This window comes from Ictalurus punctatus, unplaced genomic scaffold (assembly GCF_001660625.3).
Source record: "Ictalurus punctatus breed USDA103 unplaced genomic scaffold, Coco_2.0 tig00163729, whole genome shotgun sequence".
Classification (NCBI taxonomy): domain Eukaryota; kingdom Metazoa; phylum Chordata; class Actinopteri; order Siluriformes; family Ictaluridae; genus Ictalurus; species Ictalurus punctatus.
This window is the reverse complement of record NW_026521183.1, coordinates 31,203-46,638: the sequence shown is the minus strand read 5'-3', so window position 1 is coordinate 46,638 and position 15,436 is coordinate 31,203. Positions and strand designations below refer to the sequence as shown.

At 40.6% G+C, this 15,436-nt stretch overlaps 1 protein-coding gene across 1 annotated transcript; it reads right to left on the bottom strand.

Moving 5' to 3' along the window:
• Positions 1-13,309: 13,309 nt before the first annotated feature.
• On the bottom strand, positions 13,310-15,077 carry LOC128632686 (NLR family CARD domain-containing protein 3-like). Its single transcript, XM_053679404.1, has 3 exons — positions 15,037-15,077; positions 14,599-14,803; positions 13,310-14,315 (listed from the first exon to the last, which is right to left on the bottom strand). The coding sequence occupies exons 2-3, from the start codon at positions 14,633-14,635 to the stop codon at positions 13,681-13,683; spliced, it is 672 nt and encodes a 223-aa protein (XP_053535379.1). The 5' UTR covers positions 14,636-14,803; positions 15,037-15,077; the 3' UTR covers positions 13,310-13,680.
• Between the last annotated feature and the right edge of the window lie 359 nt (positions 15,078-15,436).

Here is a 15,436-nt window from a genome sequence, read left to right as displayed (position 1 = left end):
CAACAGCCTGGATTCTCCTTAAAGCTTGGAGAAGGGCACGTCTCTTCGGACTCTTCTTTTCCAGGCTGCCTGCGCTGACTTCATAAGATTCCTGTGTCTGCAAACATGTTCATGTTCCAAGTAGCTGGAGGACACAGGAGAAATCTCAGATTTCTACAGCTCTCTACTTTGTGTTGTGGGCCATACTGTGTGTGCATGGGTCTACCTTGAGGCTAAAATGTATTCATGTCTTAAGCAGATTCTTACCATGTAGTCTAGGCTCTCAGTTACACTGTGGTCTCAGGAGTAGAGGAGGTTTGATTTTGGTTCCCTGGACAGCGAGGGGACTCCGGCCTGCAATCTCACTGCTATTTCCAGAGCTCCGCAATCATTGACTATCAGGAAACACACGACTGCAGAGATGAAACAGACACACACTTGCCTTCATTTTATACTAAATAATTAAGCTACATGAAAAAAAATAAAAAAAATACACGGTACAACCCAAAGTGCCAAAACCCAATTCTTTCTTTATCATTCTTTATCGTTCTTCATGTGTCAGTCCAGAATTTCACCATTTTGTGATCACAGAAATTAACGCAAAATCAAGAAACTCCACAATATTCAGAGGAGCTTCCACTTTTTCAAAGTTACTGCGATTTGGGCCAAAACGTGTCATGACACATCATCACCACAACAGGCTTCAGCACAGGTTACTCTACTTCCTGAATAAGTGCGGACCCGGATACAGTTACGTTCACATTCATGGGACCAATTCACAGTTCCAGTGTAACTGAACTCGGACCACCTTCTACAGGTAGTCTCGGGTTCGGTACCGCAGTGCACTTCCCCGTCCACCTTACGACGGTCACATTACCAACTTTTCATGCAAAACTGCTCTGTTTTGGACTAAACTTCCAGGGTGAAAGCCCACTAGAACAGCTACACTGCAGAATTTTTCTGTCTAAAAATGAACAAATTTCAGGTTTTGGAGTTCTTCTTTGATAAATGACAAGATGGTAATATCATAAAATAGTCCACTTTGTATTTAAACCAGACATCTGATGCTCACTGTGGTTTATTTAATCTTTAACAAAATGCTAATGTAAATAATTGTTCAGAGTGTACCCCCTTGTGGTCAATTCTTTCATAGGGGCTTGTACGAGTCAGAACAATCAGCCCATTCTTATCTTCTCATCACTTACTATCTCTACACATGATCATATGGACAAAAATAACTTGTTTACAGATTTTGGTGTAAACATGTAAGCAAGCAATGTATGGCAATTAATGTTCCTCATACCTTCACCTGAAACCAGGCCTCCTGTGTGCACAGACGAATATCACAGGCTGTGATTAGATCCACTCTGCGAAAGAAGAAATCAGATCCACAAAAAAAACTGTTAGTAATTCAGTCTCCTGCAGCTAAAAGCCCCAGTAAAAGATAACTCTCTGATGGATAAAGCTTTGCAGGAAAAGTGACACAACAAACTTGGAAAGTTCCATCCAGAGTTGTGGTGAGTGTATGAGATGATGGTACTTAACACTCCAACAGACCTACTCCCACACAACACCATGCACTTCCACCACCACGGGCTTTGGGCACTGCAGACACATCAAACACAAAGTTCAGTTTATATACCACAATGTATTACTCTAATAGGTTATTGATTGTACAAATACTACATGCATGTAGAACCCCTACATGCTTTTGTTATTTATGTAAGGAATAAACATGCGGTTATAGGAAAACAGTCAACGATCCAATGAAGTGGAGTGACCGTTACCACCCTAAGGTATAACTGCACATTCTGAAGTGTTTTATTCCCCTTATACCACAGCAAGTTGTCAACAAGTGCATTTCTTTATTAATTAAAGAAGATCATGTCATACACATAATCTATTTTAAAGGCTGACCGACAGTGGATCTTACAGATGCTGATAACCAAGTCGGGTAGCACCTACTAATAACCGATTACTACTGAATGAAAATATAACACTCAGTGGAAAAGTTAATTCACTTTATTACAAAAATAAACAGTACTGACCGTACCATGAAAATGTACTGCACTTTTTCTAATGAAATAAACATATATACACTAATTTATTTATATATATATATATATATATATATATATATATATATATATATAATATATATAATACGCACACACACACACTATGCATAAAATTAAAGTAAAAATAAAAAGATGTACAGTATTTCACAAAAAAGTGAGAACTCCCCTCACATTTTGTAAATATTTGATTATATCTTTTCATGTGACAACACTGAAGAAATGACACTTTGCTACCATGTAAAGTAGTGAGTGTACAGCTTGTGTAACAGTGTAATTTGCTGTCCCCTCAAAATAACTCAACACACAGCCATTAATGTCTAAACCGCTGGCAACAAAAGTGAATACACCCCCAAGTGAAAAGTACAAATCGGGTCCAATTAGCCATTTTCCCTCCCGGTGTCATGTGACTTGTTAGTGTTACAAGGTCTCAGGTGTGAATGGGGAGCAGGTGTGTTAAATTGGTGTCATCGCTCTCACACTCATACTGGTCACTGGAAAGTTCGACATGACACCTCAAGGCAAAGAAACTCTCTGAAGATCTGAAAAAAAGAATTGTTGCTCTACATAAAGATGGCCTAGGCTATAAGAAGATTGCCAAGAACCTGACACTGAGCTGCGCACGGTGCCCAAGACCATACAGCGGTTTAACAGGACAGGTTCCACTTAGAACAGGCCTCGCCATGGTCGACCAAAGAAGTTGAGTGCACGTGCTCAGCGTCATATCCAGAGGTTGTCTTTGCCAAATAGTGCTGCCAGCATTGCTGCAGAGGTTGAAGGGGTGGGGGGTCAGCCTGGGTTTTGGACACTGCAGACAAAACACAAAATCAAGTTTATATACGACAATGTATTACTCTAATAGGTTATTGATTGTGCAAATACTATATGCATGTAGAACCCCTACATGCTTTGCGTTTAATATGTATTATGTAAGGAATAAACATGCGGTTAAACGAGCTTCATTTTGGTAAAATGTTAATATTATGATGTGTTTGACCTTATATACAGCCACAATACCAACTGTAACAGTGCTGACAGGTTTTTATTCCTGAAAAGTAACAGTGTGTCATGAGGTTTCCACTTGAGAGTGACATGTACAGTGTCCTCCACTAATATTGGCACCCTTGTTAAATATGAGCAAAGAAGAAAACCTTTTGTTCAAAAAAAATTCACAAAAATACTCTGCTCTCATGGATAAAACAATTGCAAACACCACAAGTTTATAAAAAAATAATTGTTAAATGAGTGTACAACAATTATTGGCACCCCTATGAATCCATGAGAAATGTATTTGAAGTATATTCCTCTTGATATTTTACTTTTTTGTACACTTGGGAAACTAGGAACAGGACATTGTTCAACTATGACTTCCTGTTTCACAGGGATAGGTAACGCATAAGCCAAATTCTCTTACTCATTCAGAACAATAAGGGAGGCCAAGATATATTCAGTGGTACTTGAAGATTATGATACCCTTCATAATATATAATATATATAATATATATATATATATATATATATATATATATATATATATATATATATGAACTATGAATACAGGGAGCTTTGTTTTATGGGGGACTAAAGTAGTGCGGCTCTTCTAAGACACTACACGACAACCAATCCGGGAATTTTACCAGACAGAAAGGCCTGGTGGTAGCTATATGTGGTTGCACACTTGGAGCAGAGGTGGAAGCATTAGGTCAAAATCTTTTGCAGTCTGTCAGGAAAACAGAAAGCTCCGGCAAACGCGCCACTGCATGCGTGAGGAGTTTACCAGAGCAGCCATGGAGAAGGATTCACATTGATTACGGTGCACTGTGGGATGGGTAGAATGTCTTGATCGTGGTGAAGCATTCCAAAAATGGATAGTAGCTTATCTGTTAATCAAGTCTACATCCACAGTTACCATTCAGTGCTTAGACAAACTTTAGCCAACAAGGATACCAGAATAGTGAGTCAGACCATAGCAGTTTCTTTTGTTTTAAACCAGTGCTGAATTTACAAGAGTTTATGGAAAGAAACGGAATCAAACACAAGAACAGCAACCTAGATGCATCTTCCAGGAGTCTGGCTGAAAGGGCCGTTCAAACATTCAAACCTAAGAAAGAGTGCTGTGGAGAGTCCGTTGAAAAAGCTAGCCAGAGTTGCTGTTCAGTTAACGAACGAAGCCACCGTCGCACTGGCAAATCAGCGCTAATCCAGCTGTTGGAAGGGAAACTGGTCTATACAGGGTCTCATGAGACACAAATAATGAAGACAAAAATGGTACCATGACCAAACATGAAAGGAAAGATATTCTCATGGTGGGTGACCCAGTGTATACTAGGAACTTCAGCTCTGGACCTACTTTTTATCCAGGAAACAGTCAGAAAAAGACTAGTCCTGTATGTGCACAGTAGCATTGGGAAGTGGGCAAGGAGTGCAGTGTGACATATTGATCAGGTGAGAGACAGGCACAATGCAACATCAATAGCACCAGAGTTGTAAGACACTTCACAGCCAGATGTTGACATTCCAGCGCATTCTACAAAAGACTCAGGTTCTTCATTCTCTGAGGAAAGTCACAACACTTAAAACTGGGAGAACTTCTGAAGTGGTTGTGTCAGAAACTTTCCTGGGATGGAAAACCCTGAGTTGAGAAGGTCTACATGTACTAAATCTCCAAGCTATCTGAAAGATTATAATTAGGTAGTGGTGAGTTCCCCAAACGCAAGGCAAGAATGAACCCAGGAATGAACTGAATCTCAAGAGAAAGTGGGGCATGCAATAGACAATGGCCCAAAACAAAGAATGGTTAAAGAACAATAAAGTATTGGTTTGGAATGGCCAAAACTGATGTCCAAGCCCATGTGCAGGACTAATCAACAGTTACTGGAAATGATTAGTTGCAGTTATTGCTGCACAAGGGTCAGACCAGATACTGAAGGCAAAGATTCACATACTTTTGCCACTCCCAGATATGTAATATTGATTATTTTCTGCAATAAAAAATGACAAGTATAATATGTGTCACGTTTGTTTTAAATGGGTTCTCTTGAGTAGTTTTAGGACTTGTCTGAAAATCTTGTGTATATTATGTAGAATATAGAAAACTCTAAAGGGTTCACAAACTTTCAAGCACCACTGTAGCTGTGATGTGCAGCAAAGGTTGTTGCGCTCACAAAATGTGAAGTGTCTATAAGAAAATAGCACAACCATCGAAAATGCCATTTTCATCATCACGGCAATAATAAGAGCTCCAGTCAAACTGAAATGTTAGGAATCAAACTGAATTGGGGGGGGGGGGGGGGGGGAAATTCTCCAAAACTCCAATATGAAGTCACCTACATCACCACAAGCTGTTTAGAAGGGTTTCAAGAAAAAAGTCTCTACTCTCATCCAAAAAACACTCTGGTGTTCAGTTTGCCAGACACTACTGGAACTTCGAATGGGATCGGGTTCTATGGTCAGAGGAAACCAAAATAGAGCTTTTTGGTAATAAACACAGAGGTGGTTTTGAAGCACACAGAGAGGTAGCCATATGGAAAAGTACCTCATGCCCACGGTTAAATATGATGGTGGAACTTTAATGTTTTGGGAATGTTTTTCTGCCAGAGGACCTGGACATTTCATTAGGATACATGGCATCATGGACTCTACCAAATATCAACAGATATTAAATAAAAACCTGACTGCCTCGCCAGAAAGATTAAAATGGGCTGTGGTTGGATCTTCCAGCAGGACAGTGATCCAAAACATACATCAAAATCAACACAAAATCGGTTTACTGACCACAAAATCATCAAGTCATTTAACACTAATGAGCAGTATTAAAAATATTAACATGGATATCTGAGTCTGATGATAAAATTAACTTCTACTTACAGTCAAATTTTGTAGTGTTTATGACATTTAACACCCTTCCGTCCAAAAGAAACCAAAAGGGGGTACAAATTTTTACACTCCACTGTATTTGGTTGAAATTGCGCTTATAGAACAACTGAACAGCAACGTTTCCATACAGGTTTAGTGAAGTGTTTAACAATAGCAACTGACTTGAAATGGATGTTGTTTCATTAGCGTGGCCTGTGCCCAAATCCTGCACGACTGCGTATCTAGGTACACTACACACGGTCTGAACGAATGGAGTGTCTACCGCACCTAGTGCACTAGAGATAGAGATTCCATACAAGGTGATTTGACGGACGGAGCCAGTGCACAGAAACCGTTTCCCTGCGAGAGGCGCAGGTGAAGCTGGAGCTGTGTGACTGATTTGTGCACCTGTGACTGCAGAACTACCTCAAGTCTCCACACAGAGAGCTGTTCAAGAGAAAAACACTCCTAAAGAACAAATCACTGCGCCAGCGAGACATCAACCCTTTAACTAGACGTTCATCCCAATTCCACACAAAATACCGCGGAACTATTTAGGGCTGAGAGACAGTTCAAAAAGCACTGAAAATAAAGTGTTAGTAACGAGGCTGCGTTGCTGGTCACGCGCGGTGTAGACGCGCTGATACAGAGTGTAGCGCGAGTAAGATCTGTAATGTCTAATTCAAATTTATGATCAAAAGTAAAATCATGTCTAAAGACACCGAGATACAGAAACCACAAGGTGCAGTACTTATGCATTATTTTTTTATGACAAAAAGCACCGAATTAAACTACAGTCCTAAATTTTTTATATATATATATATATATATATATATATATATGTGTGTGGTTGTGGTGTATGTATTATGTATGTATGTATGTATGTATATATATATGTGTGTATATGTATATGTATATGGTGTATAGTATATATATATATAATGTGTGTGTGTGTATTGGGTTCTTTTCTGTTTTGGACAAACATCTGTGTAAAGTTTTAGTCTGAATTTATATTTGTAACATTCAGTTTGTGGATTTTATTTAAATAAACAAAAAGGCACTGAAAGTTTGCCCCCATCAGATTAATCGAAAAAATAATCGACCAATTAATCGATTGTGAAAATAATCGTTAGTTGCAGCTCTAATAATAAGCTGCATCATGAAATAGATTTTTAACAAAAAAATCTTGATTATTTTCAAAAATGGTTGTGTTTGAGAAGAAGAATGGAGTGTAATATAGTGTGAATCATAAAATTCTATTTATTTCTATTTGTTTACAGAAAGTCTTCAGCAATAAAAGCAGCATTTTGCTGTAGTTGTTAAGGGGCCGTTTACACCACAACGTTTTCAAATAAAAACCGAAAACTTTGCTGGTTTGGCTGTTCGTTTCCATGACGACGGCGTTTCGGGGTCTGAAAACTTTGGAAAACGGGTTTCAAAGGGCAAGTTTTTGAAAACGATGCCGTTAACATCTCCGGTAAATCATGTAAATTATTATCCAGAAAAACCACATCTCCTCCGTTTACTTGTATTTGTTTTACAGCGCGGTCTTTCCCTCATCAATATGGCGGACATGTTGACGTGAATTCTTACGTGCGCATGCGCGTAGTATTTCTTTACAAAGTCACCTCGCCAGCTACACACACACACATTTGTCCTTTTTGTGTTTATTTCTTGAGAAATAGAAGCTCGAATTTGCAGTGAATGTCCAATATAAACCCAACTTCACCTCAGTTGAGCAGTTTATACATTAAAAACATTACAGAAATAAAGTTATTTTAGCTGCTAAATGACAGCCACTTTTACACTCACTGTTTATTTTAGTTGCTATAAGCAGGGTGCAAACAATGGATTTTAGGATAAATAAGGTTATACTTAAATAGTGCCGCTAAAACAGAATAACAAATCTCTCCTCATGAGTTAAATAGTGCACTACATAGGGTGTAGACGTCATTATTTCATCCCTAATGTAGTGCACTTAAACCGGAAATGACATCAATTTGGGATTCGGCCACACAGCTTCCGTTTAACTTACTCGGGTTAAAAACAGAACGGAGTTTAATTCCTCAAACACAGACAAAATAACCAGCTTTTACTTTTAAACTGGATCAAATCTAACTGTAAAACTGTCAGAAATAATTTAATCTGGAGATGATTAGTTCGGTGTAATAACTCAACTGCTCAGGAGATACCGCTGCAGCTTTTCTTCTTCTGTGATTTCTACTGGTCGGAGACGCAGCTGTTAGGCGCGTTACCGCCACCGCGTGGACTGGAGGATATAGTTCCAGGTTGGAGGAAGTCTATCCTAACAAACTTACACCAATAATTTCCACTCATGATTTTATTAGATCCTATTTATTATTCCAGTGGAGTTATGACTTCTTCATGAATGCCAACAGTGAGTCGTTCACTGTGTCTTACCCAGATATACTGAGTGAAATACTGAGTCACCACAACCCATCTCTAAATGTTTAACAGCACCAAAGCTTTCAATTCTGGTGACTTTGGGAGTATTTATTTATTTATATGATCATATAATGAAACAAACATTAACATAAGCATGTGCTGCACAACATTTCATTAGTTTAATTTACATTTAATTTACTGTAAAGCGCTTTGCTAAATTTGGCTACGTAAACTTTTTTAGGTATTAAAACTGGTTACTGTTTGTTGATGACAAACTCCATATTTTTATACCTTGGAGCTCTGTGTTACCATGGTAATTTATAAACAATTACTAACAACATTACCTTCATCAATGCACGTTTACATTTTATTTGATACTTGGCCATTGTTACGTCCTCAGTTGTATTTCTGTTTGTACTATGTTCCATTCGTGTGTCTATGTCGGGGGAGGGATGGGTGTCTTGTCTCCTCCTCTTTTAAGCCCAGTCCACTGCGATGCGTCATGTTCCGGCTTGCCATTGGACTATCACATCTTGTACATGTCTGCTCCCGCCTGTGCTTGGGATGAGTTGGCTGTACATTTCCGGACGTGTACTTAAGCCTCGTCAGTCTCCATCCCCGGGGCAGATCGGTGCCGTTGCTTTGTACAGCAGATATTTGGTTACGTGTGTTGATTTCTCCTGTGTACGACCTTCTGCCTGTTCTTGACTTTGTTTCTGCTCTGCCCCTTTAAGTTTAATGATTCAGCTCCAAAACTGCTGGAAATGTGGGACGGGTTCTAACTCTTCACCAAGACTGCAGTATCCTGGAGAAGAGGTTTGAGGTGAGACTCCGTCATACGCCGTCCTGGTGAGTGTATTATAGTTAATGCTGTAAGACAGAGAAGAACATCAGTGTAAACACACACACACACACACACACACACACACACACACACACACACATTATTTAGCATGATACAGTAGAGTAAAGAGACAGTAAGTCAGTAACTCACTGTAGTGTGTTCCAGGTTAGTGTGGGTCCTTCAGTAGATCAGAGAGCAGCTTCTCTCCTGATTCTCCTGGATTATTATCGTTCAGATCAGTTCTCTCAGGTGTGATGAGGAGTTTGACCTCAGAGCAGAAGTCAGAGCAGCACAACCTTCATCTGTAATCCTGCAGTTCACATCCTGCAAGAAAGAAAACCTTCTCACACTTAACACACTCAGTTTTAGCTCTGAAAACATCCACTACACAAAATCTTTATATACACAAATTTACTCTCATCTCACACACACAACAATGACAATATCACATCACTACAATTACAGTCACCACAGAGGGAACTGTGTGTGTGTGTGTGTGTGTGTGTGTGTGTTGTGTGTGTACGTACCTCAGTATCTCAGTACAGTGTGTGTGTGTGTGTGAGTGTGTGTGGCCAGTATCTCCAGTGTAGTGTGTGTGTGTGTGTACTCAGTATCTCCAGTGTGTCTGTCTGTGTGTGTGTGTGTGTGTGTGTGTGTGTGCACCTCAGTATCTCCAGTGTACAGTGTGTGTGTGTGTGTGTGAGTGTGTGTGTGTGTGTGTGCCTCAGTATCTCAGTGTAGTGTGTGTGTGTGTGTGTGCCTCAGTATCTCCAGTGTACAGTGTGTGTGTGTGTGTGTGAGTGTGTGTGTGTGTGTGTGCCTCAGTATCTCCAGTGTACAGGTGTGTGTGTGTGTGTGTGTGTGAGTGTGTGTGAGTGTGTGTGTGTGCGCCTCAGTATCTCCAGTGTACAGTGTGTGTGTGTGTGCGCCTCAGTATCTCCAGTGTACAGTGTGTGTGTGTGTGTGTGTGTGTGTGTGTGTGTGTACCCAGTATCTCCAGTGGTGTGTGTGTGTGTGTGTGTGTGTGTGTACCTCAGTGTCTCCAGTGTACAGTGTGTGTGTGTGTGTGTGTGTGTACCTCAGTGTCTCCAGTGTACAGTGTGTGTGTGTGTGGTGTGTGTGTGTGTACCTCAGTGTCTCCAGTGTACAGTGTGTGTGTGTGTGTGTGTGTACCTCAGTGTCTCCAGTGTACAGTGTGTGTGTGTGTGTGTGTGTGTGTGTGTGTGTGTGTGTGTGTGTGTGTGTGTGTGTGTGTGTGTGTACCTCAGTGTCTCCAGTGTACAGTGTGTGTGTGGTGTGTGTGTGTGTGTACCTCAGTGTCTCCAGTGTACAGTGTGTGTGTGTGTGTGTGTGTGTGTGTGTACCTCAGTGTCTCCAGTGTGTACAGTGTGTGTGTGTGTGTGTGTGTGTGTACCTCAGTTCTCAGTGTACAGTGTGTGTGTGTGGTACCTCAGTGTCTCCAGTGTACAGTGTGTGTGTGTGTGTGTGTGTGTGTGTGTGTGTGTGTGTGTTGAGAGTGAGTGTGTGTACCTCAGTGTCCAGTGTACAGTGTGTGTGTGTGTGTGTGTGTGTGTGTGTGTGTGTGTGTACCTCAGTGTCTCCAGTGTACAGTGTGGATTCTCCAGTCCAGCAGAGAGCAGCTTCACTCCTGAATCCTGCAGGTTATTGTGACTCAGGTTCAGTTCTCTCAGTCTGGAGGAGTTTGATCTGAGAACTGAGGACAGAACTCTACAGCTTTCCTCTGTCAGTTTACACACACACAGCCTGGAAGAGAAATGATGAAGTATCAGAACACTGATCTCAAACACACACACAGCCATAACACATTACTCTTTACCATGTAACAGAAATGTGAGTGTGTTTCTCTCACACACACAAATCAGAGGACAGAACACCACATCAGCATTATTATTAAATTATTTTTAATGTTATTTAATTATTTAGTAAAAAAGTCTGTGTGCGTGAGAGTATGTGTTGAGTGTGTTGTTTGTGCGAGTGTGAAAGTGTGTGTGTGAGAGAGGGTGTGTGTGCGAGTGAGAGAGTGTGTAGTGTTGAGAGTGTGTGTGTGGAGTAGTTGAGTTAGTTTGCTAACTGGAAATCCGTCTCACACAGTGCATGCATATTGTTTGTTTGTTTGTTTGTTTATGGTAAATATTCACACATTTTTCGTTAGGGATTAAAGTTATAAACAGGACGTATCCCTGATCTGCACAGAGATTATTATGATGTTTTGCTAACTGGAAATCCGTCCTCGAGGACAATCCTCTTTCATCCTGTAAACTAATCCCACACCAGATCCAATAAAGAGAAGTCTGATCGGTCAAACCAAACAAGGTCGGTGTGAAAGTGAAAAAGCAAGAAGAGTTTAATCAAGTTCTATTGTAAGGTGTAGTGAGCTAGAAGATGTCTATGTGTACTGAACATCAGTGTTTTCTGATCTCTGTATGTCGTGTGTAAACGGAGTAGAAGAACCGTGTGTTTTGTCTAAAGCAGCTTTACTCTGGCAATAATGAGCAATTAGACATTTACCAGAACTGTGTCCAATCAAAGCCTTTAAGCTTCAATACCAGTGTCACAATAACAGATCAGACTTCCAGGATGAAGTGTACCAGGCTGGGACTAAGCCAGAAGGTCATAAGGTATAAGGGGGGAATCTGGGACGGGGTAAAATCCTGTCCTGATGAAACCTTTCAGAAATTCAACGCAAGCTCATACGCTGCAAAAAATGACCTTGTCCCAATAAAACCTTTCAGAAAATCCAACTCACAACGCATGCACCACAAATTATGTATCATATAGATAGAATAATTATGAAGGCGATGGGATTGGTTTGTTTTTAGAAAGAAGAGGTTAATGCCCCGCCTAGGGATAATTTTACTGCTTCAGAAAAGTATATAAAGACGTGTGTGTGTGTGTATAATTCAGACTTTCTGCAGACTGTCTCACTTTGTTGTTTCAATAAAGTTTGATGACCTTGGCATCTACAAACCCTCTGTCTCTGAGTGTTTAACTTAGGATGGAAAGATTGTTTTCCACGACACTCTCACGTGTCCCTCAGTGCAATTGGGCGGTGTGATACGTGATAACATCATAGGACCAGAAAATAGAATAACAATCATGTCTATTGATAGATATTTTCCTAATCCTCTATATCACCAATGTCACATGCTGTATTCATATTGTTCCCATGGTGACAGTGTTCTGTTTCTCTTCTCGTTTGTGAAGTGGTTCAATGTCATTTCAATGAAAGGAGAAGAAAAAGTGCCTTCACTGGTGTTAGATCACAAAATGATCAGAAAGCAGTGATGAATACATGCAGTTATTCTGTAGAGATCATTTCTTCATCAGTTTTAGAGAAAAGGTAATAAATGGTGATAGTTTTTGTCCACATGGCCCCGCCCTCAGTGCAGACGTAACGTGTTGGTGTAAAAAGTGAAACTCTTCTGTAACGGTACCAGAGGTTTGTTTAAAGATGATTAGAGTAATTATTAACCAGCATTAATCCAACAGTGCAGTTCAGTGTTACATTAAAATAATAAACCATGCAGTGATACATTTATAAATAAAAATACTCACTCAGCTCTTCTGGAGGCTTTGACCACTGGCAGCAGCTTCAGAAGACATTCCTCTGATGGGTCATATTTCCTCAAACCAAACTCATCCAGCTCCTGATCTGAGTTCAGTAACACAAACACCAGAGCTGACCACTGAGCAGGAGAGAGTCTGGTTCCACTGAGACGACTGTTTCCTCCTCTGTTCAGGTAAGTCTGTACTTCCTGCACTAGAGAATGATCATTCAGTTCATTCAGACAGTGGAACAGATTGATGGATTTCTCTGGAGATGGATTCTTCCTGATCTTCTCCTTGATGTACTCGACTGTTCCTGTTTGCTGTGAGAGCTGCTTCCTGTCTGTGGCATTAAGCCTCGTAAGAGAGTCTGATGGACTCCAGTGAGAGACCCAGAAGGAAGCGGAGGAACAGGTCAGGTGTCCGTTCTCACTCTGTAAGGCCTTGTCCACTGCACTCCTGAGGAGATCAGACATGTCTGACACTTTCTGAAGAAATTAAAAGTCCAGTGTTCTTTGTTCCACTAAACATTTGTCTTTCTAAAAATAAAGCAGAAAATGCATATAAAGCAGCCAGAAACTCCTGAACACTCAGGAGGATCAGGATCAGGATCAGGGTCACATTTCTGATGGTACTTTTGCTCCTTGTGTTTGATCTGAAAGATCAGGAAGTGTGTGAACATTTGAGTCAGAGTCTTGGGGACCTCTCCACGCTCTGCTTCACCCAACATTCTCTCTAGAACAGTGGCTGAGATCCAGCAGAAGACTGGGATGTGGCACATGATGTAGAGGCTTCTTGAAGACTTCATGTGTGAGATGATTTTATTGGCCAGGCTCTGATCACTGATCCTCTTCCTGAAGTACTCCTCTTTCTGAGGATCACTGAACCCTCGTACCTCTGTTACCTGGTCTACACACTCAGGAGGGATCTGATTGGCTGCTCCTGGTCGAGAGGTTATCCAGAGGAGAGCAGAGGGAAGCAGATTCCCCTTGATGAGGTTGTCAGCAGCACATCCACTGAGGCTGACTCTGTCACATCACACAGTCTCTCATTCTTCTGGAAATTTAGAGGAAGTCGACACTCATCCAGACCATCAAAGATCAACACCACTTTGTAGAAGTCTATTACTTCTAGTTTTCTCATTTCAGGGAAAAAGTGATGAAGATCCATCAGACTGAGATGTTCCTGCTTCATCAGATTCAGCTCTCTAAAGGGAAGTGGAAACATGAAGGTGACGTCCTGATTTGCTTTTCCTTCAGTCCAGTCCAGAATGAACTTCTGCACAGAGACTGTTTTTCCAATTCCAGCAACTCCTTTAGTCAGCACACTTCTGATGGACTTGTCTTTAAAGAGATCATTACATTTGATGGGTGTCTCCTGTGTTGCTGGTCTCCTGGACGCTGTCTCAATCTGTCTCACCTCATGTTCATTATTGACGTCTCCACTCCAACCCTCTGTGATGTAGAGCTCTGTGTAGATCTCATTCAGAAGTGCTGAGCTTCCATGCTGTGAGATTCCTTCATTAATTCTTTTAAACTTCTCTCTCAGGCTGGATTTCAGCTTTGTCTGATACACAGAGGCCACAGACTCTAATAAACAAAGTAATAAGATGTTTTAATGTAAAATCACTGAACACAGGATTAAATGTAAAATTCAAATGCTGCTGTTCATTCCTGATTCATGTAGTAAATATTCCTGAAGGAACAGGACCATTGTACAGAGTCACCACAAGCTGGACCACGAACAGAAAGAAAAGCAGCAGATGTACATGATACTAAACTCGAACTTCAAACTAAAAGTGTTCCTATCTAAAACTATTTCCTCTCTCTAAAGTGAACCTGATGGAATAAAGCCATGACTCAGAGCTCTTACTGTTGTGCAGTGTGTGAGCGAGATCTGTGTGGTTCATGTTCTTCAGGACGTGCAGTGTGATCTTCAGCGCTCCGTCTCTGACACTGTGCAGATCCTCCTCATCCTGCACCTCCCTCTCAGTGCATGCTGGGTAATCTGGACTCAGGAGCTTCCTAAACCTCTCCAGCTCATTCTTTATCAGAGTGATGACTTTGTGTTCCAGCACCTGGTTAGAAACACACAGGAACACATCTAAATATTATAATGTTACACACTGAGATGCTTTTATTTTATGAAAAGAATAAAAGTCTCTTTCTATTCCCACAGTTACAGCTGAAATTCTGTCTGATTACCCATAATGCTGCTGCACATCATTAAATCTGTAAATTGTCATGATCTTAAATAAAAAAACCTTCAACCTGCTCACACACAAGTTACACACATTAAAAAGACACACACCTTGAATATGGAGTCCAACTGATTTCTGCTGAGGTTTGATTTCTTCTGTTGTTGTGGTCTGTGAACAAATAAAACACATGATGTGATATAGACTATATGTATTCATAGCTGCACAACACACACTAATACATACAGAGACAGATATAGAACACTATCCTCTTAACACAATACACTGATTTCAGGATTTCTCACTGACACTAACATGTTTATGAATAAAATAGTGATCTAGTCATTAATGTCCCAGGTGTAAATGTTGTTGTGTACACCACAGACCCTCCAGCTCAGGGACTGCAGACTGAACTGAACTCTTAAAGCAGTTTTCCTCACTGCCAGTCCGAGAGCTGCAGCACTGCACATTTAGTGTTTTACTGCTTCAACACCTGATAAAGATCATGAAGGG

What these genes read in the sequence shown, in the direction of transcription:
- LOC128632686 (XM_053679404.1), bottom strand. Translation starts at nt 14,635, where the DNA reads ATGAACCACACAGATCTCGCTCACACACTGCACAACA. An exon ending in CGCTCACACACTGCACAACA is followed by an intron (nt 14,316 to 14,598) that starts GTAAGAGCTCTG and finishes TTTGTTTATTAG; the next exon opens with AGTCTGTGGCCTCTGTGTAT.